At 56.2% G+C, this 24,647-nt stretch overlaps 1 protein-coding gene across 2 annotated transcripts in view; it reads right to left on the minus strand.

The window, feature by feature from the left end:
• Positions 1–24,647, minus strand: part of SMG6 (SMG6 nonsense mediated mRNA decay factor) — a 107,890-nt gene that overhangs the window by 9,323 nt on the left and 73,920 nt on the right. Inside the window, exons 14-15 of one of the 2 annotated variants that reach the window (XM_065853202.2) lie at positions 8,137–8,313; positions 4,724–4,870 (exon numbers count right to left, since the gene is read on the minus strand). In XM_065853202.2, the coding sequence (XP_065709274.1) occupies positions 4,724–4,870; positions 8,137–8,313 (324 nt within the window). Of the gene's footprint in view, positions 1–4,723; positions 4,874–8,136; positions 8,314–24,647 lie in introns of both variants that reach the window. The other variant, XM_065853201.2, reaches the window with a different exon arrangement.

Here is a 24,647-nt window from a genome sequence, read left to right on the forward strand (position 1 = left end):
CTCGTGTGTGGCATTTGCCCCGGCAGCTCTCACAGACTGTACCCGGCCAATTCCTGGCAGCCGCAAGCGACGCCTGTGCCGGCCGTCACGTCCCATTCCGCTCGCCGGGCCGCCCGGTGAGAGAAGGACACAGGATGCGCCGGGAGTGAAAGAGCGAGGTCGGCGGGGAGCGTGCCAAGTCCCCGCGCACAGCTCCGGGCCGCTCGGGGAGCCAGAGGGAAACTCGCCTTTGCAGAGTTCAGAGGCCGGCAGTGAGATTTATTTTTGTTTGTGTGAGTAAAAGGCTGCAGAAGCCTCCGGCCAAGGGGTTTTGGGGGGGCTCGTGGGGGGGGAGAGGAGTGGCCTGTGATTCATGCGGACGCTGGCTGGCCCAGTGCCAGGCGTGAAAAGGAGCCCATGTGCGGGGAACCGGGGAGGCGAGTGCCGCGTTAACCCTTCTGCTGGTCTGTGGGGGTCCCGTGGGGAGGGAGGGGTATGGGGATGCAGATTGGGATCACTGTGTCTGGGGTCTGGCTTCTGTGCTGCCACCACTGCCAAAACTCGAGCTGCCGGTTCCACTGTGCCTTGGTTTCCCCGATGTGAGGACAGGGAGATGGTGACCTGTGTACCCCACCGAGAGGTGAGGTTTGGAGAAGACCCTGGCGCGGTTACAACAGTGGAGGTACAGCCTTGCCCTGGCCCAAGTGCTTTCGGACAGCAGGATTTTAACCTTCTTGGGGTTAAACACGCTGCACGGCACAGTGGCAGAGTGACCTCACAGTGCTGGATGTAACAGGGGATCTCTGAGGTTGGGGGCCCCCAGACCAGGCAGTTCCCACTCTCCTGCCTCCTGCACCCCCATGCTGCGGCACCCAGAGCTGCTCCCGTCCCCTGCTCGGCCGTGGGGGCTTCTCCCAGGAGCTGGGCCCGAGGTGGCTCCCCCGGCTGCCCCAGCTGGTGGCAGCACTGAGATCACACACTCCTGCACGCACAGTCCCAAATTCCCAGCTCATCCATCAGCCGGGATCACCTGGAGGATTCCCCGGAAGCCACTACCCAGCCAGAGGGGCTTCCAGCGGAGACAGGGTCCCCCCAAGAGCCAGGCCACCATCTCCTGCAGGGTGACAGGGGCAGAGCTGAGGGGCTCCAACATAAACGCAGGATAGGAGTGGGCTCCACATCAGCCCCCTGGGGTTCCGCAGACAGACCCCAGAGCTGCTCTGCCTGCAATGCCAGGCTGGTGGAGCCGAATCCCGGCAGAACCGGGTGCCCCGCCACCTTCGGGAAGGGTCGCACAGGGTCATGCTGCTCTGCCAGGACAGATGGACTGTCACCTTCCTGCCACCAACCCTCCTGCCCTGACCCGCTCTCCAACCGCAGGGTAACTCCAGCACCGCTGCCCCTTCCAGCCCCGCACGCTCTGCGGGGATCAGCGGTGGATTTTCCAGGGTCGAGAGAACAATGCCTCTCTTCGTCTCTGCTCCGGGGTTTCCTCCTCCCAAGGTTTGTCTCCAGCATCTTCCTCAGGAGTAAACGTGCCCCGTGCCTGGTAGCAAAGCGGGGCCGCCGCCGTGGCGGAGCCGCCGTGGGTGGGTGTGCGTTTTCCGCAGGCAGCAGGCACCGGCTCCCAGGCAGGTGCGTGTCGGCGCGTGTGCGCCCGCGGCATTGTTCCTGCGCGCCGAGGAGAGCGTGAATGGGATCCGGCTAAATTTAGCCACTTACTCACGCTCCCGCCACAAAAGAAGCGGTTGCATCTTAAAGGGGGCGGCCGTTCCGTGGGCTCAGAAGGGACAGGAGAGTGGTTATTTTGGGAAGACATGTCATAATTGGCCGCCCCGGTTAAAGCTGCTTCTGTAATGCTGAGCAAAACAATAGCAGCATCCAGAGGAAGAGCCTGTTATGTTTCAGGTGGGATGTTTTCAACCGGTCAGGAAACTCGACCGCTCCCAGCGCACAGCGGCGGCACAAAGGACAGGGGACGCCGAACAGCATGGACCAAGGGCCTGGCCAAGCGGCGGGGGTGGCCGGGAGCACCCTGGGGACACAGCCCTGCCCGAGAACGCCGCCTGCCCCGGCAGCACCGCTGCCGCCTCCTCTTGTCCACCTGCCTGCCTGGCCTCTCATCCTTCCCAATATCTGGATGGCATCCAGGTACGTGCCTGGTGTTTCACCTCGTCCTGCTGCATGGCTGCTGTCACCAGGCTGTGACATGGGGCTGGCAGGTGAAGGAGCGCAGTGGAGCCCAAATTCCCCTCTCAGGTGTAAAGGTGACCCCAGCACTGGTTGTAATGAGGACCCACAGGGCTGCCAGCTGCTGTAGCAAATTTGGGACATGCGTCGGGTGGTTGATCTCCATCAGCTCCAGAGTTGGGCTGCAAGAGGTGGGGAGCGTGGCAAAGGCAGGGACAGCGCAAGAAAACCCGCTGGGGAGAGGACGTGAATTCAGCTGCGAGAAACACAACTCTGCAAGTCCCAGGTGAGGCCGTGACACCGCGCTCCCCTTGGGCAGAGAAAGAGAACGGATGGCCAAGAGATGAAGGCTCCAGCACACCCTGTCACAGACTCTAGGGGAGGCAGCCGCAGCACCTGGGCTCTCCAGACCCGAGTCCCCATCACCGCACGAGCACGGCCACATGGCCACGCACAGAGAGCTGAGGCTCTCAGTCATGCTGAGACATGAGCCGCATCTGCTGGTCTTGGACAAACACACAGAGATGTGGCTTGTCCCCAGGATAATGAAAGGGGGACTCAGAGAGCAATCGACGCGTGAACTCCTTAGGTGAGCAGTGAATGAGAGAAATAGGCTGTAACAGAGAAGGCAGAGGGTCCCCAGGAAAAACAAAATCTCTTGGAAGAGATCAGAAAGGTCAAGGATCACAGGCCAAGAGAGGGAAAGTGGGGGGACGGGATGCTGAGCTGGCTCCAACCTGGCCTCTCCATGCAGCACTTTCCACCCGAGCTCCTCTGCCTGCGCGGTCCATACCAGGGCAGGAGAGCAGCGGGGCCGGCACACATGTTCTGCTCCGGGCTGTTCCCAGCGAGCTACAGGCTGGATGACTTTACCCAAAACCCCAAGGACCTCTCCTCCACCCCACGCCTTCAGCCTCCAACTGCACCTCAGCTCTCAGCTGTGCAGCCCCTCGAGCTGCCCACACCCTCGATTTGACCTCTCTCCGCCTGCGAGCATCGGCCCCAGCACGGCCGGGGAGGAAGGGAGGAGCACGCCAGGGGAATGGGGAGAGAAAGCCCCTGACAGCATCAGGCAGCCCCCACTCTCCCCGCAGAATGGGCAGCGGCCATCCCGGGGGGGCCCGGCTGCAGCTGGGCTGGTGGCCGGGTTCGGGATCTGCTGCACTGCCCTCCCCGAACACGTGCAGTTCCTGTTTGCTGTGTCTGTACAAGGCGGTGGGAAGTGGGGAATTTACTTACACCTCCCGCTTAACAACCCTGGGAGGCTGGAAGGCTTCAGGCCGCTTTAATTTACAGCCCATCTCTGCAATCTCTCCCCTCGTTCGCTGCTGCTTTTCTTCCTCCTTGTATTAATGCGACCCAGGTACCTGCCAACAATAATGGACTCGCTTGCGGGGGCGGCCCCTTTCCCTCCCGGCACAACTTTCTACCTTTGCCTTGATATGAATTGCTCCAAATTCAAATGAAAAAAAAAGAAAAAAGAAAAAAGGCAAAATCTGCGAGGTTTGGGGTGGGTTTGGAAAAGTGAAGCGCAGTGGTTCTGGGCCCGGCGCCAGTAGCCGGAGGGTACACATGTGCACTCTCCCAGTAGGGCCTTCAGCAGCCCTGTTTTACAACCACCTCGGCACACACTGCAGAGTTCACGCATATGGCCAGACAGATGTGTCTGGCTTACGTTCAAGGCTGGAAAATGAAGAATTATGGAAGTGAAGGGCCCTGGGCATTAGAGAGGGCGGAGGTGAGGGGGAGGGGAGCCAGGGAGAATTTTTTCCTCTGCTGAGAAATCCTCATCTGGGCTGCGAGGCTGGAGGAAGAGGGGTTTGAGTGAGGCAGCCAACAGCCATGCATGTGAGATTGCTCTTAAAGCAACAGCGTGCACCGCCAGGCATCTGCTCCCAGTCCAACCAGTTGACTTCACCAGCTCCCACTGGGAAACGTGCTCAGCTCCAGCCTGGGCCAGGCCAGGATCACCTGTATCCCCTCTGTTTGTCCCCATAACGATGGCAACGCTTTGCAAGCGGCGCTCTGGCTGCAGCAGCCGTTTGCAGACTTATTTTTCCTGCTGCTGGCTCTCACATGAACTCTGCCGTTCACGTCCCACCCTCTCCCCCATCTGCCTGTGCCCCGCTGCACAGAAAAGCTGATTTCTCACTGAGTTTTGCTGCCCCAGGCAGGGGACAGCCCGTTGCTGGGCATGCGTTGCCTTAAAGCCACCAGCCCAGGGCTCCTGGCTGTGCCGGCAGCTCCACAGAGAAGCTATGTGTGGCTTCACAAGGGTCCCAGGAGTCCCCAGAACATTTATCTCAGGGCCTGGAAGGGCAGGTCTTACCCTGGGTGGAGACAGTAACACTGATTTGGTACTTTCCACCAAAGGCAAAGCTCAGCTTGCTGCTGGGTTTCATGGAGGCAGCGCAGGGCACCTACACCGGGCTACAGGACGTCCTGAGAGGCCACTGGTCCTGCAGCGTGGCAGGGAAAGGGCTGCGCACCATCGGCACAGCGAGGCGGGATCAGCCCACACACAAAAGCAAAGCAGCTCCTCAGCCTGTCCTACCTGAATCTTGTCTTGCCGACGCTGCTGCTCAGCGACCTTCCTGGCCAGGGCTTGTTTCTTGGCTCTGAGCTCCTTGATGTCCATCTCTCCTCCACTGCCTTCAGCCTCAGAATCATCTTCATAGGCCTCAATCCTCACATCATCTTCCTTCTTCCAGGAAATGCAGAAAGACAGAAAAAAAAACAGGAGAGAAGTCATTGTAAGGGATGCTGGTGGCAGGTAGTGTGTAATTTCTGCTCTCTTCCTTCCAGCACACAAATCCCTGCCGGGCAGGGTCCATCACCACCTGCTGATGGGCAACTGACTATTTCTAAACATCCAAAAGAAGTAAGCAAAATAAATAAATAGTAAACATCCAGGAAATGACAAGGTTAGACAGGAGGTAATGGGGCAAGGAAGGCAGCAACCAGGCAGGGCAGGGGCAGCCCTGCTTAAAGATCTGTTTCTAAAATCAAACACTTCCTTCACCTTGGAAAACTCTTCCTACTGCCTTGGGTGAGTCACTGATGTTTTATAGGCTTCAGTTCTGTAAAACCACAATATGTCCCTGTCTCTCTCCCTTTGCCTGGTTGTTTAGGTTGCACATGCCTTGGAGCAAATGCTGCTTCTCCCCACCAGCCTGGACTGGGGCTGTATGGGCTGCCCTAACACTGCTGCCTTGTCCCAGGCCAGGCACATGAACTGGTCATCTTGACAGAAAACTTGGATCCACAAATGCACGAGACCAAGGAGCCTGTTCCCTGTCTCCGTTTTCATTTCTGAATAGGTCAGAGTGATTCCTGCACCCACCCCAAAACTTCCAGCTGGGCTGGAACAGATGTTTTAGGAGATGCTCAATCTTGATTTTAAAGCTCCACATGATGGAGAATCTGCTGCGTCTCGAGGTCAGTAATTTCAACAGTTAATTACTTCCTCTGTTAACATTTGCATCCCACTTCTAGTCGGCCTTTGCCACGCTCCTGCTGGCCGGGAACCTTGTCATTGCCGAACTGAAGGGTCCCTGGTTCTCCAGTCTCCTGCCTGCCCAGGCACTTCTGGACTATGTTGCATCCTCTCCTAGAGACCCTTCCCAGGGAGACCTTGCCCAGTATGCCTGAACTGGCGACCACAACATGAGTCATGCTGCTCCTACCCCACCTGATGGCCACGTTGACCCTTCCCTGCGCACCCAAATCTCCATGACACAGGAGAGTGGAAGGTGGTGGCGTGTGTTTAACTGGGGATCAGCGACAAGCCAGTTCCACCTCCAGCTTCGCTGCTCTCCCTGGTAGCTCCTTGCCCAAAGGGGAGACCACAAGTCCCTGTTCCTCAACACGTGTCCCACCGGTAGCTGCCTGCAGGCTTGTGCTGCCCACAAACTGTGTCGCTGATCAGACAGACCCTTGTCTCGCCCAGACCTCCCTGCTCGCCAGTGCGGTGACCATGGACCTTCCCAAGCCCCCGCATTACCGATCTCCCCTTCCCTGCACAAAAGCCAAGGGTTGGGATGGGGTTCGGAAGAGTTCCCAGGTGGGACCTGGGCAGAAGGACCTGCTCTGAGGGCTTCAGGGGATGGATCCTGCACAAAAGGATCCCCTGGATGGACAAGAGCACCGCTACACACCCTGTGCTGGCTGCCATGGCACGTGTCAGCAGGAGGGACTCAGGCAGGAGCTCGTGGTCTTAATTCAGAACAAGCCGAGCACTGCGCAGTTGCGTACCCAACCGTTTCACCCAGACCACACACCCGCCCGGCCACAGAACCACGTACTCTTCTCTCCTTGTGACTTTTTAGCCATGGGAAGGAGGAAGATGGAGCCCTCAGGCTCACTTCCCTCTGCTGGGACAGCCTGGACCACAGGGGACAGGGGATGCTGCCAGAGACAGCGTCGCACAAGGGCCTCGGGATCTGCTCGCCCAGGCTGGTGGTGGTCACGCTGGCGAGCTGGGAGCTCCTGTGTGATTGGAGCCCAAGAAGGAAGCTCCAGGGTTGCACAATGAGCCCACGCAGAGGTTCCCACAGCCAGAGACTGTGGGGATGGGGCAGGAGGGAGCTGTGCTCCATCCCGTGTTTGTTCACAGGAGAACAGGGCCTTCCCTGTCATGACACTGGGTAGAACCTGAAGATCCCCCCATATCATGTACTTTTGGTGGTGTCAACATGAAAAGATCCTGCACCTTATCACTGAATCACAGAATAGTTTGGGTTGAAGGGACCTTCAGAGCTCATCCAGTGCCACCCCTGCCATGAGCAGGGACATCTTCACCAGCTCAGGTTGCTCAGAGCCCCGTCCAGCCTGGCCTGGGATGTCCCCAGGGATGGTTCATCCACCACCTCTCTGGGCAACCTGAGCCAGGCTCTCACCACCCTCAATGCAAAAAATGTCTTCCTCATGTCTGGTCTGAATCTCTTCTTCTTTAGTTTAAAACCATCACTCCTTGTCCTTCTCCAGAAGAGGACGAGGGCCCAGGTCTCCCACCTTACAGAGACTTCTCTTGCTGTCTGGGGTTTTGCTCTGAGCCTCGGTGCGAAAAAAACACCTAAAATCTGCTCCCTGCTCAGTCAGAGCCGGCTGCTGGGACCAAGACGGTGCCGAGCACGTTCTTGCTCTGGGTTCCTCTGGCTATCATCACTCTGGGGTGTGCAGGGCCATGGGTCACCCGGTGCTGGCAGAGGCAAGGTAACGTCCCCTGCACGGGGTGACACATCCTTTGGCTCTGCAGCACTTGGCCCCAGCACAGGGAGGGGACCTGGAGTGAGCTTGGGCAGCTCTGGGCCACCCAGCTGCCCGCTCCCAACGCCTCTGCCCCTCTCTCCTGTTTCCTTGGCCTTTCCAACTGTAAAATTAAACAGAAGAAAAGAGTCAACCTGCAGAGCGGTTGGCAGGGCCCTTAAACACACACATGGAGCCTGGAGTGAAGCAAGGGCCTACAGGAACAAGCAAGGGCAGAAAAACAAGAGTTGAATTCCTTAATCACATCAGGATGTGAGAGGCAGGGGAGGGACGGGGCGCCAATGTCAGCTCTTCCTGTACGTGTGCTGGAGGCTGGAGCTCAGGCCTCCGCCGCAACGAGCTCCACGGCTTATAAACTTGATCCTGAAGCTGAACCCTGACACCCCCTCGCCCACCTCCTCTCTAGGGGCCGTGGTGCTGCACGTTATTAAAGCTCCCCCCCGATTCGGGTATGAAAAAGCAGCATCTGGAACTCATAGAAGATAGAGGCATGCGGGGCGGACTGGCAGGAAAGGGCACGAGCAAAGTACACTCTGGAGACAAGGGCTGTGCACCATTTGCCCCCCCGCTTTGCCTACCCCCATAAAATGCACATGCAGCTATGCCGGCTATAAATAGCGGGAGCTGCAGGGCAGGCAGCGGCTGGGCCCCACAGGGGTGATTCTTCCTTCACCGAGGCGCGCTCTTCCCGCACGGTACCTGATCTTCCAGTTGTTTTCCCTCTTGGCTTCCCATTTCCTTTCCCATGGCGTCTGGGACGGGTGCCACTGACACATATTTTCCACCCTTGAATGCCAGCAAAGGCTCTTCTTGTCCACAAAGGGCTTCCAGGAAATACTTCAGAACTGTGACCCTCTTGCAGTCGGCTGCAATAACCTACAGGGTGAGGACGAGGGGGTTGGGGGCAGAAAAAGGAAAACAAAGTCAGTGCAAAGGGGAGGTGGATGGGCAACGCCTGGGGGAAACATTTGGGGCTAGAAGACCCAGTGGGATGTGTGAGGTGCCTCCTTTCTTCTAAACAGGGATGGAAGGGGTCTGCCCATGCCTCGTGGCCTGGGGACCAGGGAAAAGGAGGCAGGTGAAGATGTGACATCCAGCACTGCTTTGTGTCTTGTCTTGCCCGCTCTGTGCACCCCAGGGTTGCCAGGGGGCAGCCAGCTCCCTGCCCAGCCCCACCAAATGGGGAGAAGTCCTGCTGAAGTGTGAGAAATGAATGATGTGGTCTACCCTTACTGTTTTTGTTTTGCCTCCATCACCAGATTCCACCCTCCCAAAGCTGGGGAGGGATGCAGGTGTCCGAGAGGGCAGGTGGGGGCATTTGAGAAAAGCCAAACCCCTCCTCACCTCCAGCCTGACCCCGGCCTATGGGTCCATCTCACAGACCAACTGGGGAGCCCTGTCAGGGAGGCTGGGATGGATCTGGTGAGAAGGAAACTCAATAGCTTGGGTAATTACCCAATTTATGAGGCTCTTAAATGGAGTTTCCAGAGCACGGGAGCCCGGTGGCTCCACGGCACCGTCCCATGTGCCACAGCCTCTGCCGGCACCTCCACCCCAGCGCAGACCTCGTCCCCTCGCAGCTGGGCTCTGCACCTGCAGAGCTGGCCCTGGTGCTTCCTGCTCACCAGCATCACCGGATTTATGGGGAGAAAGTCAGCAAACGGGGACTGGAATTGACGCATGCTATGGAGACAAAATATGTTGATGCCCAAGTTCCTCCTGTCCCACCAAACCACCCTGGTTTTGTTCTGCAGCCTCAGAGACCCCAAAAAAGGAGGGAATCCCAAAACTGGGGAGGGGCCCAGACCCCACAGAAGCGACTCAGCCACGCACCAGGGACGCTGCCTGCTCTCCCCTGCATGCTCACACCGTATGATACCAATGCCGCATGACTCGGTACCGGCTTAGCAGAGCCCAGCTTAGCAGAGCCTGGCTTAGCAGAGCCCAGCTCCTCACCCTGTCGTGCTGAGCCGAGCACCGGGCTGGCAGCGACACACGGCTGTGCCGCACCAGGCAGCCGTGAGAGGAAACTTCTGCTCTTCCACCACGCTGCCAGTTTCCTCTCTGCGGGCTAATTTTAACCACCGTGCTGCCGTAAGTGTGTGTCAAAAACCTGACCCTCCTCTGACCTCCAACCTCCCACCCCGGCTACCGCCAGAGCGAGACACCCACACAGACCAGAAGCCGGGGCCACCTCTGTTTGAAGCTGTGTCCCCCCTGGGTCCCCGTGTCCCCCCATACCTGCACCCAAAGGCAGAGGGGGAGGACAAGCCTCTTCCTCCCCTCAGGACGCAGTTGATACTGCAGAGGGGTTGCAAGCAGCATGATGGCAAGAAGGTATTATTTCAGGGAGCAAGAGACCCGCAACTGCTGATTCTGCTCCTAAAAAGGGGGACAGAGGGGAGCAAAGGATGAGGTGACATAGCCCAGCAGCCTCAGGAGCAGGTTGGGTTGATGGGGACTTTTCCCAGGAAAACCCTTTGCTGTTTGGGAAGTGCAGTCATAAGTAACCTCGGCAAGTGTCACCGAAGGAACATTTCCACCCTCCTGGCTCTCCTTTAGGAACGATTCTGCGCAGGGGAAAGTCAGAAGGAAAGAGAACGAGAGCAAAGTGGGAATGGCTGTCATGGGAAACATCCCTTCCCGGGCTGCAGCGGCCCTGGGGGAAGTGGTGGAAACCTCAGCGCCTGCTTCATCCCCAGCTCGACGGGCCAAGGCTGCGGAGACCCGGCCTGACTCACACGGGGTGACTTCAGCCCAGGGATTTTCCAGTCCTGGTATAAGCAGTTCCCTCGTGCCCGGGCTGGGCGAGCGAAGCACCCACTGCCGCCGGCACAGCTGCGCGGACGTGCCGGTGCCAGCACCGAGAGCAGCAGCATTGGGAAAAGGGATGCAGGAACCAGCTGGCTAGAGATGGCCACCCCATCCCAACGCCATTCCCGAGGGATTTCTCAAGACGCCTCTAGAAATACAAGCCATTGCATCTAGTTTAGGAGCCGTGAGGTTTTCGCGTGTGCATGAAGGGCTGGGTGCTGACACAGCTGCGGCGCAGCCATCCCTGCACAGCAGAGCCTTAAATCTCGCTGTCAGAGCCTCCTGGATTGGGAGGGATGAAGAGCTGCTTTCACCCGTGGCTGGGGACAAGGGCAGGTGGGTTTGCTGCTTTTCCTCCCCTGAAGAAGAAACAATTAGGAAACATCAGATTTCCTGCCAAGCCAGCACAGCCCGATGTTTAAATTCAGCTCATCTGCTGGGGAGAAAAGAGCCCAGCTGAAGGCCCATGACATAATGCCACAGCAACTCATCTCGTGAACACATTTTTCCAGCCCACATGAATAAAAAAACAGGGAAGGAGCAAAAAAATGCTCCGCACATCCCCGTCACGTGCAGCCCTGCTCGGGGAGGACGCGGCAGAGCCCCGGGACGCCTGCAGCCGGGCTGTCCCCAGCCTCTGAGGTGCTGGGAAAGAAGTGACCTGTGAGTGGCACCCAGGTCTTTCTCGAACGGCGGAGAAGGACCTTGCGTGCCACCGAGCAACCCGCTTTTGTCAGAAACTTCCTGTTTCGGAGTGGAAACGTGAGAGCCCGCGGCAGCGCCGGGATGCCCAGGGTGGCAGGGATGGCCCTGAAGGTGTTTGCAGGCTCTCGTGGCGATTCCTCATGGTGAGGATGCCGAGAGCCATGCCCAACCTTCCCAAAGGAATGGTCATGTACAGAGTGACACTGTGTTGAAGCATTTGGTGGGGAACAGAGCCACTCGGCGTGCCCTTCCCCCTCTAACCATGCAGCGAGGCAGCAGGAACCGAAAGCCTGGCTTCGAGTCATCGCCGGGTATTAAAATAGGCCTGACATGCACGCAGCCGCTCTCAAAGGAAAACTGAAACTGAGAATTGCTGAAGTGGTCTGGTGCCCCCGCCCGTGACCTGGGCTCAGTTCCCCAGGGGTGCGAGCGGCCGAGGCATTGCCGAGCCCCTCGCCACCGCGGTGCCTCTCGGGGACACGTGGCTGGGGACCAGGCGTGGGGCGGAGGTGGCTTCGGCTGCAGCAGCCCCGATTGCCAGCCTGATTTCATCGTGCTCGGAGACAAGAGGTTTCTAATCTCCTGCTGCATCAGCCAGGCTAACCACCAGCTCCCAGCACCAGCCACCACCGGCGGCTTCTGGGGCACGCTGACAAGGCTCCTTAGCGCTGCGAATTCCTGGGTCATACATTAACATACTAATCATTGAGTAAGCCACAGCAGGACACACGTTAACACACACTAACTGCCAGTGGAGACCCACCGGGCTGCGCATTAACCGTACCAGCTGGTGGAACTTCAAAGCCACTTTGTGGGGCCAGTGCTACCAGCACCCCGCGTGTGTCTCCTCCTGCCAATGGCCAGCAGAGTCTCCAGGTCTAACAATGGGTCCCCAGATCTAACAACACTGATCACCTCCACGGCCTTGGCTATTTTTCCCCTGCAGATAAAACAGCTTGAAGGGAAAAGCTTCCTCGAGGGCGAGGACTCCCACAGGCACCTGGCTTGAAGGAGATGCAGCCCGGACTACAACATGTGTCCTCCAGGAGATTTCAGGGGAGGGAGAGGACTGGCTCCAAAAGCTGCGGGTGTTGTGCTGCACGCACCTGGTGCTGGCAGGGTGACACAAGCAGAAACCAGCCACGGTCTCGCTTTGGGTCAGAGATGCGCCTGGAGCCGGGGGGGACACAGCCCCTCTGCCCCCAGCGCCGGCCCCGCTGCTCCGCACACGGTTCTCCCGCAGCTGAGCAAATCGCTGTCACACCCACCGCCGCCTTCAATCAGCTTTTACAACTTGTTAATTTTACGCAGCGTCCTAAAGAGCAAATAACTGGGAGGCAGGAATGCAGACTCCTCCAGTGAGTCCAAAGAGCCTCCGGCAGCCAAATCAGCTGGCCAGGGGAACCCCGCGCAGCCTCGGGGACCTGCCACATCCTGGGGGGACTCAGTCCGGAGAGGGCTGCCCCGTACCCACGGCAGCCTCTGGCAATGCCATGTGGCATGTGGAGAGACCCTGGCAGCTTCTTTCTCAGCAAAATCTTAAATTCCGTAAGCAACCAAAGCTGCGGCTTTGGAGGAGGGTTTGCTTGGAGGACGGGCTGCCATTGCCGGCTCTACATTCCTGCGTTCAAGGGGGAGACACGAGCACATCCTGACAGCTGGATTCAGAAGGGGAAAAGGACATGAGAAGTTTGAGTCATAGCACGGAGAGATCCCATCCCAGATTCGGAGACGGGAACGGGATAGGAGCGGGGACTCAGAGCCAAGCTCCAGCACAACCCAGCGTGGGGATAACACTGTTTTTGCTGCATCGGTTTAAACACAGCTTAGCTGAAGTAGCTGAATGATGCTGAAACCAAGTGAGCCCCAAACAATCTACACCATGCAGTGTCTACACGGCTGAGCTGAAACATTTGCACTGACCCTGCTAAAACATCCAGCCATGGCTAAATGCCTCCCGGTGCCCTGCGCAGCCTCCTCCCGTCCCTGGGGAGCCAGCTCGGAGGCGGCCCAGCGTGCTGGAGGAGGAGCAGAGAGCTCGCTAAGGTCTCATCCTTTCTGGGTTTTCATCTAGCAGGCTGGCACCAAGGCTGGGCTGGGTTTAACCCTCGACTTAGCACAGCTTCTCTGGGCTCGTTCCCTAGGCAGGATGTGGCCCGAGGACCCCCTCACCCTGCCCCAAATTCAGCGTGTGGGGGGGTTTGGCCACCTGGGTCGGGAGGACCGAAGTGTCCGTCATGGCTGGGCAGCGGCGCTCGCAGCTGGATCGCAACCTTGGTTTCTGCAGCTGGGGGCTGACTTCAGCCACAGCTGCTCTCAGAGAAACCTCTGCGACTGATCCCACCAACCAGCTCGGTGGATGCGGCTCCCACATGTCTGCAGCCCTGTGCGTGGCCTGAGAGAGCGACTGTGGCTGCAGCAGGGCACAAATCAAGGAACCAATATCCCCAATGTGTCCCGCTGCTGCCCTGGCTCTGCCCTGGTGCCAGCCTGGCACCAACCATGGGGAAAGGATCCACCACATCCACATCTAACGCTGTCTCACAGTACAGAAGTGCATCAGAAAATCCTCAGGGAGGGCAGAGAAAGTCAGAGAAGAACCACTTCAGTTGCTTTTCACTGCTGGAGAACCATTTTCTCTGCAAAGCAAGGGCTCCTCAAAGAGAAAGTGTTAGGCCATATTTAGCCAAAGCTCTCTCCCAGCAGGCTGAGCCTTGCAGAGAGGCAGAGCTCCAGGCGCTGCACCAAGGCCCTCAGTCTCAAGACGAGTCACGGCAGCAGATGTGCTCTCGACCTGGCCAACTTCTCCGTCTTTCCAGCCCTGGCCCATGTTGCTCAGCCACGACTGGCCTTTAAAACTGGAAAACAGCACGGAAAGGGAGCCAACTGCCCACCATCACTAGGCTTTGCTGGGCTAAGCCCAGCCTTGCTTGTTCCGCACAGTGATGCAAAGACGTAGGGATGATATAAAGGTGCAAAGCGGTAGATCAGAGTCATCCAACGCTTGTCAGAGACCAGAAGCAGCCCTGAGCAGCCTGGGAAGATTCCTACCATGGAAGTCCTCAAACTGCACCCATGGCACTGGTACCTGTCCCCATGTGCAGCTGTAGGACATGAAGGTGAAAACCAGCGACAGGGAGAAGCTGTGAGCAGCTCTGGGGCTTGGAGCTCAACAAGACCCCCCCCCGCCAAGAAGGGGATCCCTGCCCATGGAGCAGAGCCCTCTCCAGAGCTGTCTGTCTGCCAGGGGCCAGTTCTCTCTCCCTGACTGGCACCTAGTGGCTGTGGGGCAGGAATACAGACTGAATTTTTACCGATCTAGGCCAGAAGACACTTAAAAACCCCGCATGGAAAACCCATGCTGCCACAGGTCGCAGCCTACATCCCTCAAACCCTCCACGCTGCGGCACAGCCTGGCACTGCCCCACAAAACATCTCACAGCTCCTCTCAACTTGTCCCTTCCTTGATGACAGCTCAACACAAGGCTGGGGAAAGCTGCTTGTCCACTCTGTGGCTTCTGTGGAAGAGTCAACACTAAAGTCGCCCGAAGCAGATGCTCTGGATGGAAAGTCATTCTCCAGACCCCTCCTGAGCTCAGGACAAGGCAGAGGTCTGGCTGGAGCTGCCAGCCCAGGACCAACTGCTGCTCTGAAGCTACGCAGCCCAGAGAGGAAAGTTTCTGATGGTTTCCAAGCCAAGCTTCTGGCTTTGGCTGATGCTTGGAAAGACTTGCCCTGATGTCTTATTCACCTGTTAAATGTGCTAAAGAACTTTTCTGTCAGTTCCTCTCTCCAGTGAGCAGCATTTGCAGGAGGGAGCAGTTGGCTCCAGGTTGCATCCAACACCTGGTAGGCAGGAGGCAGGTGGTCAGCTTTTTTAACTTTACCCCCAGCAGCAGTATGAGAGAAAACCATGAAGTCCCAGGGAAGGAGATGGGGTACAGGAGATCTCCACAGAGTGATGGAGATGTTTCATCTGGTTTGTGAGCGTGGTTCCTGCCTGGTTCTCATTGTGTCCTCAGGCATCGCTGCCAACAGCTCAGCGAGAGCTACAGGCTTCCCCACATTGCAAAACGTTGCCTCCAGTAAGACACTGCAAGAATTTCTGCAGGAATTTCCATCGGAGAAAGCATTTGCTTCCGCTCCCCATGGTGCCCCAGCACTGGGCAAACTGATCCCCGTAGCTGTGAAACACCCGGAGCATTTCGTTTCAATTGTTTGTCAGGAGAACATGGGGCTAAAAAGTCACAGCTTTGAAAGAGGCCTGTGAAGGAGGTAGATGACTCCAGGAGATACAGCGAGTCACGGCCAGGGATGACCTGTTACAGCCATCTTGATGCTCTCCTCTCTCCCACCCCAGCTCCCAGCACATCCCCAAACCTCCCAGAATCCACAGAATAAAGTGAAGACAAGTCTGAAGGAGCCTGCTCTGCTCCTTCTTTGCAGGTCCTACTAACCAGGGACGAGCAGTCCCTGACGGGCTGCCCCAAGCCCGCAGTCCCAGGCTGGGGAAGGGGGAAGGCAAGATCCCAAGATCCGTATCCTCGGTGAAGCCGATGTGGCACCACCATCAGCTTTCGCAGGGCACGGGCTGTTCTCCCTGCTGTGAGAGTCTCCAGTCTTTTCCTTTTCAGGGACTGGGGGGAATTTATTTCCTCTGCCATTTCGGAGGATGCCTGCCTTGCCAGAGATTGTTTTGCAGAGTTAAGAAAGATAAGAAAGTGGTTAGCAGGCTCTTCGGCGGAGGAAGGGAGGATTGCTTAGTAAGGGAAAGGGGACGGCTCGGCTCTCGGCAGACACACGCTGCCCTTCCTCTGAGGCCACCGCTCCAGGGGACGCTGGGGACGGGGACGGTCCATCCCCACACCTCTCCGTCCCCAGCACCTCTCGGGTCCATTTGCTCGTGGGGCCACCCTAAGACCAGAGAAGCTGTTCCTGTGCCAGGGTTAGGATCTGCCTCTCCTGGAATTCGGGAAATGTGGCTGACAAACGTTCAATCCAACATCTCGACCGCAAATCTCAATGTGCTCTTGCAACAGCAAGAGCCCTTTTTTCACAGGGCGCGTGGAAAACGCTGCAACCTCCCCGTTTCAGAAAGCATCCCTCACCGGGGTGTTTTTATGGAGCAAGCCCTGAAGATGCACAACTGCTGAGCGCGTCCGTCCCTGGCACAGCAAGACATTGCAGCACTATGGGGAGGTTCAGCCCAGCACCCCCCAGACCCTACACCCACCCCCAATCCAGGCACTCTCTGAACAGATAAAGGCGTCGTGTACTGAACAAGCATTTTGCTTTCACTGATAGGACGAGCTCTTACGCAAGGACTTCCCCACGGAGATCTGCCCCGTGATTTGACCCACAGAGCAACTCGGTGATTCCTGTCCCACGGGATAAGACACTGTGGTAGCAGAGGGCTGAGACGGTGGGAAGTTGGGTGGTGGAAGGAAAAGAGTTACAACACGGGAGCCGGGGAAGTGGGCATGAGGTTCTACAGTATGAAAATAGCAAAAAAAAGGTGTAAACCAGAGCTCACCCTTCCAGCATCCACCTGCCCTGCCCGCAGCGGTCACCTCTCGCCCTTCCAGCGTCAACTCTGCCACAGGCAGCGAGGAAACCGCTGCGTTCGTCGGTAACACGCGTGGCACGGTGGACTGTTTGTCAGTAACACCCAGGGCACGGCAGACTGCCACCCCCGAGGTGTTAACAGCCCACCGTGTCCCTCACCAACCTGACTTCTGCCCTCGGCAGTGGGAGCGAGAGGAGAGGTACGAGCTGCAATATTCTGCCTGGTCCTGGCAGAGCCGCCCGGGAAGCCATTTCTGTGAGTTTACACAGCTTATACGTTCTCCATGCAGTTCCTGGACGCCTTCCATCGCAGATGAGAGTTTTATGTCGAATTTTAAGTTTGACCACAAATATTTAAACTTCCTTGGACCACAAATGCTGTATCTTCTTTGTGGTTGAGCTGGCACCAAATGAGTATTTACAGATCCCTATATGTCTGTCTGTCATTTAAATATCTTGCAGAGGTGCCAAAAGCTTCAAAAGTGGGGGGGCTCCTCAGGCAGACCCCCCATTCCTCCTCTCTGCCCTTGGTTACTCGGCCTGGGCAAGGAAGAGGCGCAGACCCTGGCCAAGCCCTTGCCGAGGGCACAAATGCTTCTGGGCTGAGTATTTCGTACTCACACTCTATTAAGCTTTTCAGAGAATGTCATCTGAGATCCTTCCATAACTTCCACGGCTCCTTGCCCTGGTAGATATTTGAACTGGGATGAAAGTCTTTGGAATTTTCTCCTCTTCTTTTAGGAAACTTGGGATTTCTGAGTCTACGGGAGACTGTTTTAACGAGAACCGCCAGAACCCCCTGAAGCAGCTCAGCTCCCACCTGGCCGCTGCTCGCAGCCTCCCCGCGGGTGTTTTCACTTCCCCAAACACAAGCGATTCTCAGAGGGTGACAATCCTGACTTGCTGAACTGGGATCCCACTCTAGGGAAACTGGTTAGAGTGGTTTGTCTCAGTGGCAGAACGATAGCGACTCCAGGGCAGGCCGTTTGGCCAGGAAAACGCAATCAAACAAACACCGTACGAGGTCCCTGTAAGCACCCTGTGCCGAAAGAACTCGGCGTTGCCATCGCATGGAGCTGGATGGGGAGCAGAGAGCTGAGGGTCCCGGAGATGACACCCAACCAGGGGGGTTGTCTTATGGGGACCAACAGCCCGCAAACTTGAGTCAGGTTGCATGTGTTTAATTTCCTTATGACTTTTTAGTCTAAGACACAAATTGGATGCTTGCACCACCGATTTTAGGGGAGTTTTCAACACGTAGCGGTGCGGTAGACACTGCTCCTGCAATGTTACTCTTCCCACCCCAGGGACTCAAGTCACCAGCCAGTCGTGCCAGCACTCAGGGAGCTCCCCTGCATGTCCCACATCCCTGGGAGCCACAGAAAGATTGCATGCCCTGGGGCAAAAATCTGCAGTGACGGCTGCCCACATCAGAGGAAACAGATACCTGAGTCAGAGCAACGCGATGAGAAACCGCTGCTCCACAAACCAGAAGCCAGACTGAGCAATGTCAGCGCCAAAGCTGCCCCAGCACTGCTGGGGGGCTCGGGGCATGCCGGCTGCCCTCGGCTTTGGAAGCTGAAAGAGAAGCAGCTTTGCTTTGAACCAACAAGCAAAGCTCACGAGAACTGGCAGCGAGCAGGGCCAGGGCTGCTGCGTGCAGGGAGGTTCCTCTGACTGTTGGCTCTTCTGCCGGGGCCGCCGATAAATTCCCTTGAAAACAGAAGGGTGGGGATACGGAAGGCAATGTAACACCAGCAGAAAAATGCCACCACAGCTCGGTCAGCTGCGACACCGCAGCCCCAGAGATCTCAGCAATACTGGCATTTCCACCCACCGCAAGAACCACACTGGCAGCGCGCTCCCGGCAGCGCAGGGCAGAGTGGGAAGCAGCTTGCGCCGCTTCCAGCAGCCACTTCAGGGAGGGACAAATGCCGGTATTTTGCTTTACAGTGAAATGCTGCCACTTAGGGGACTCCCGATGACGTTCGTGTGTGCCTGAGAGCCCATGTCCTCTTCCAGGAGGGGCTGCTCTGAGCGAGACACGCTCCGTTACCCGACCAGAGAGGTAACTTCATGCCCTGGATGGGAGCTCCAACCCGTGCGGATCCTGCTCTGCCTCCAAGGCAGCAGCGAGCACAGCTCTGCTACTTATACCCAATCCTCAGCTCTTTTGGCAGATGATTAATGGCCTGAGCCTCACAGTCACTCGCTTCCAGCCGGGCTGAGAGCTGCAAACACACCTAGAGAAGGGAAGGAGGAATTGGAAGGGTGGCTGGTCAGCAAGAGGAAAACTATTCGCTGCGTCTTTGTTTTCTGCAGAGCTCCTCCTCCCGGGAGCGGGATGCTGAGCACAGAGCAGGGCCCCTGCCCCGAAACGGAGCAGCTGAACCAGAACAATAAGGGTGGGGATTCTGGATGGGTCCCGACAAGTGGGGTGGGCTGGAGCGGGGGCACCGATCCATCCTTTTGACTTCATTCACACTTACAGCTGCATTAGAGACATTTCCTGAAAGCACAGTAGGAAGAGAGGGGTATTCGCTCACTCCACCCTCCATCTAACACTGTCCTCGCGATCCAGCCGTGCACCCAGAGCCAATTTTGGCCTCTGGCAGAGCCACAGGCCAGACATTACAAGCGCTGGTGTGAGCAGCGCAGGTCCCCACCCGATGAGCAGCACACAGACTTAGAGCAGAGAGGAGGGGTGCTGCAGCCAGCAAAAAAAAGATAATAAATCATCTATGTAGGGAAATACAGAGTGTCTGAGCATGTCCAAGGTGGCCCTGGAGGTGACAAGGAGGTGTCAACAGTAGGATTGGCATTTGGCTTCGGGACAAGGAAAGGTGCAGCCACCAGTTGATGCCACGTGAAACGAGGCAAAGCTCCTCCTGCAAAAGAAAGGAGCCACAATGCTCCCACCCCGGGGGTGACCGTACCGCCCCGTCTACAGCACGTCACCTCCCGATGATGCCATGACCTGCACCGCCGAGCAGAGGATTGAAAACAGCACAGCGAGCCCTGCGCCTGACTCACCGCAGCCTGGGAGCGCGCGCGGCCCCGGCGCATTGTGATCCTGCATGGTGAGCCTGAAAAACAACTTCTTTTTTTCTTCTGAAAAACAAGAAACCAGCTGCCCTCCTCCAAATCTGGAGTTACTCAGCCTGACTCACACCAAGGCTCTCCTGGCGCTGCCGGCAGAGCCTGCGCGTACCTGGATGGGCTGTGCAGGCTGCGCTGGTGATACCCAGCGCATCGCACACCTGGACCTGCGGCACTTCCCCGAGCGCCTGCGACACCAGCTTGCTGCAGTCAAGTTAATTATTTTCAGCTTCAAACTTCAACCATTTTTGGTGAATCCCCAAATGTAAAAAAACAAAACAAAAAAAGGAGAGTATAATTTTTTTTTTTTTAAATGGGAAAAGTATTTCTTTCATTCTCCCATAACACAAATCCAGCAAACATGAAAAACATGAACTAAAACCAAAGCTCAGACATCACATCTGGGGAGAGACCAAGCATGGAAAATTTTAATCCAAAGGTTAATGTTTGGGAAGCTCCGAGTGTGTGAAAAGAGGGGTTAGATGGGTGCTGCTCCGCGGCTCGAACAGTTGTTGCCGCCAAGTGGTGGCTTTCAAACGGTGCCTGCCCGCCCCAGCCCAGGCACTCGGGGTCAGAAGCTAAAATAGAAAACAACTGAAATCATTGCGAGCAAACAAACAGGCAGATCAGATGCTGGAAAAGCCAAGCGAGGAAGGAGCCAGCAGCGTGAAACGCAGCTCGAGCCCTGTGACTGCAAACAGCCTCTGGACTTGCCGTGGTGAACTGCACCAAACCTTGTGACAGGGGTGGCCTGGCCACCTCCTCCTGCTCCCCTGAGCTCTCCTGTGCTACCTCTGCTGCTTGCAGACCACTTGACAGCCCAGTGCCACCCCTGTCACCTCCATCTCCTTCGCTCGCTGCTCTGCAGGATCACACTCCAGTGGTTATCACAGCTTGGGTTGTTTTTTTTATCACCCAGCAGCCTGAAACTTCACCCTTCTCACCCAGAACAACCATTTCCCAGCCAAGCACAGTGCACCCCACTCTTTGCCTTCACCCCAGCCCATGCACCCCTGCACCTGCCCGGAGCAGCACGTCCCTCCTGCCCTGCACCCCAAACTGCTGGGCTCCTGTACCCCCACTCCCGCTGCACATCTGCCCTTTGCGCTTGTGTTGCTGTTCTCCCCACATCCTGCCTTCCAAATGTCTTTGTCTTCATCTTCTGCATTAGATTATGCCCTTTCCAGGCTGCTCCTTCCAGACACTAGAAATCTCTCTCTCCCCAGATATAACAGAATAGCATCCTAATTGCCTTTGTCAGGGACGGGGCCATGCTTGTGAAATTGCCACGTCTGCTTGCAGGGCTGTATCACCAACAATAGCTTAAAAGCTACAGGAGTTTCAGCGTCGAGTCCTCCCACACTTAACTAAACACAAAGGGAAGGGACCACATGTCTGCAAAGCTGCCATGCCAGGTGGGTCGCAGCCCGGCTCCCCGGGGGTGGGAAGGGAAGGGACGGCACTGGCGGGCGTGAGAGCATCCGGCAGAGCCGCATCGCTCGCCACGGCTTATTTACAGCATCCAGAGGGATGCTGGAGGGGACACGTCCTGGGATCAGCCCAGGCAGAGCTGCCCCCTAAGATAGCAAGAGACAGGCTCCAAAGAGCTGCAGCATCCCTGGGTTGCTATGGTTGCATCCTGCAACATACCTGGGTCCCTACCTGGGTACCTGGGTCTCTACGTGGGTCACTGTCACTTCCTGCAAGTGCCCCAGTAGCTCCTTCCCAGACAAATGCCTCCTGGAGCCACAGCAAGGTTTGATTTTCAGTCCATTGCTGAGGGACACAACAGAAAATGACTGTGTCCTGCTGCAGAGGGAGGAGGAGAGCGATGTCTCCCAAATAGTTGGTACATCACACATTGCTCCCCCCAGGATGGTGGTGCTGGCCACAGAAGCACAATAAGGAGGAGAGTGTGGGTGGATGGTGGGGTTTAGCTCCAAAGATGCAAATTTTGGATGGGCGCAATGCTGCTGAAGACATCAGACAGAACCAGGTTGCTGGGGAACACACAGACATGGACCAGAGAAGGGGAGAGGAGAAATCAGTTGTTAGCAGAGAATCTCTGCAAAAAGGTGGGAAAAGCACAAAGTAGCGTACAAAAATGTAAACGAGCCTTTAACAAACCACTGGATAACCCAGCTCCAGACCAGTTCTGTGTGTATAGGACCCCAAAATCCAGGCACCTCTCACGCAGCTCCTCAACTACACTCCTCTCTCTGCAAGGAGAAACCTAAATCTGCTCATGACTAACAGCATAAGCACAAAGATAAAGAGAGGGGAAAAAAACAGAAGTGAGGTTGAGAGAAACACTAGGGATCTCTGCAGACACTGAATATTTCTCTAAGCTTAGCCCAGAAAAAGGGCTCTGTGAAGAAAACATGCAGAACACCTCCATCCAGGCCAGGGCGGCAGCTGCAGGGGAAGGACCGACAGGAATGATGATGCCAAGGGAAGACCCCGAGGAGATGCTGAAGGGAAATTGTTGCAGGGCTCACCTGCACAGGCAGGGGAAAGGTGTGATGAGAAACACGAACAGAACTGGCAAAGACAGGGCTCGGGACTGGGCTCCCCAGGGGTTCGTGCTCACAGCAGCGTGTGCGAGCACGTCGAGAGGAGTCCCAGCAAAGGGACCCGCTCCAGCTGCCCATGGACCAGAGCTCCTGCTCTTCAGCCCTCCAGCCAAGTCGGGGGGAAATGTAATCAGAGCAATTTCTATTAGCAAGAATATAAAGACTTGGAAGCTCTGGGCTGTCTCTTGACAACTAATTAATTACCAGGTAGCATCCCCTTGAAGCTGCCAACACAGCACATGCAAGTTCCAGCATGATTTAGGGCGAGAGATGAACTTTACAATAAACTCTAGAATTTTACTTCATCTCCCGCCACCATCTGAGATCCTGGGGGAACAGGAAGGGGTGGCAAGAGGCAAACGCTGAAGCCATCTGGGATCATCATTAACTCCTTCACTCGTGGCCTCTGAAACAAAATGCCGACTGCGCTGGGAGCAGCAGCTTCAAGCCAGATGAGAGCTCCTTGTATTCTCAGTTTCTTGAATGTTCTCCTGCCAGTCTCTGCAATCGTGTGCCCACCCCTTTTGCAGCCCCCTCACCCATCTCACAAGGCTCCTGGTTTTGGCTGTCAGGGCAGCCACTATTAAGAGCAGAAATTCTATTTCAAATGGCTTTAGGTGGTATTTTCTTTGCTAACAGCAAGAAAAAGGAGTAAGTGAAGAAGTCTGTCAAGAAAGCAGAGAAAAGGACAAGAGGACACAGTGACTATTGCTGGCAGAGCTTTTTTGGAAAACACAGAAAAACCCCACAATGGCAGAAGGTGTCGTATCTGAACCCCGGGGACCAAGAGCTGGAGCTTATGGACCTGGCTGGTCAGTGCCATGCCTGGTCCCTCATCTCCGACCATGTCCCACCGCCTGCTCCTGTCAGCAGAGCATCACTTTCTAGTTGATTAGTTCCTAATTATTACAGGACTGGTCCATCAGGGCAGTCACGGAGCTATGTGCTATGTCCCCACACAACTACACCGTGCTGGAGGAGTCTCCCCACTTCAGGCAACCAGATTGTGCTGCCATGAGCCTCTCCTCCCCTCTGAGCCCAGGACTAAGGGACCAAAACCTCACACCAGAGGGCTGGTTTTGTCTGTGCTCAGGGTGGTGTGAGATTAACCACCAGCAGCACGTGAGGACAGCGGTAAGTTTGAGGCCTGCCTTGAGGAGACATTTTACCTGTGATAACTGTCCCACCTCACCACTGGAGACAACCCCGGGAGCCAGGTGGGCAGCTTTCGGGACCAGAACCCTCCAACTCCTTGCTCTGGGTCACAGCTCTACTGGCGGCCGTGGATTTCTTCCTTAGACACCACGACAGCCACAGGTCATCTTGCTCAGGTGCAAATGTTCTAGGCTAAGCCAAAACATTTATTTTTCAGACTTACTTGATCTAAGTCCAAAAACTGAGATGACATCAAAGAGCCCATTGAGTAGATCCCCTCCAGAAATACGCAGGGACTTTACCTCCTTAGTACAAACACGGCTCCCCTGAAGACTTCCTGGGAACAGCTGAAGCAGCATCGCACTTCAAAAACCAGCCTGCACATCACAGGGGTGAGGGGGAGCTCAGTTCTGGCCCAGGATTGTTGACAACCATTTCAAAGCCCATGAAGGATCACACACAAAAATTGTCACAGCCCTTGGGGGGGAACAAAATTATCTTTGTCCCCAGGAGATGGGTTGTAAAGGCAATGGCAGGGCAGGAGCTGTCACATGAAGCAGTCAAGGAGAGCATGCAGTCTGATTGAAAGGAAAGAGAAGAACATTTAGATGATGGAGCAGTTTACCCCTTCTGGAAGTGGTTGGTGATGTTTACCATGAGCTACAAAGAGTGATGTCCCTTCAGGATTTCAACCCGTGCTGAAAGAACCCATCTTCTTCTGAGGGATGGCAACCGCCAGCAGCTCTGTTCCTGCTGCAGCCCCCAGCTCGGCTCTGTCACTGAGGTCACTTCCAGAGGGACAGAGGAGACCTGCAGGAGCCCAGGCTCAGCCATGACACCAGGTGACAACCAGGAGATAATGCCACTTCCTGGAAGAACTGGAACTGATGTGCAAATAATGAGAGAAAAATGTGGGGCGAGGGAGGGTTAAGGAGAGATTAGTCTGGGGCACACTCTGGGAGATACACAATGTGAAGTATGAGGGCAAAGGAAATGAAAACTGGAAACTCAAACATAGTCAAGAATCCAATCCCAGCCTGGGCAGGAAGTTTACACTCTGCTTCTAAATATACATGTTTTTAAATCAACAAGCTTTCTTGTTCCTCAACTCTACTGTACAACCACACGGGAGAACTGTGGGGATAAAGGCACTGCCAAGCTCTGCCTGGCGAGGCTGGTTGTCCCCAACAGTGACAGTGCAGGGGATGGACACCCCTGCCATGACTCAGAGCAGGGCAGCAAAGGCAGGATCCCGAGGAAGCTCCAGGAGAGCAGGATTTTCAGCTCCAAGCACCCTGC

Source organism: Patagioenas fasciata, chromosome 19, assembly GCF_037038585.1.
Source record: "Patagioenas fasciata isolate bPatFas1 chromosome 19, bPatFas1.hap1, whole genome shotgun sequence".
Taxonomy (NCBI): Eukaryota; Metazoa; Chordata; class Aves; order Columbiformes; family Columbidae; genus Patagioenas; species Patagioenas fasciata.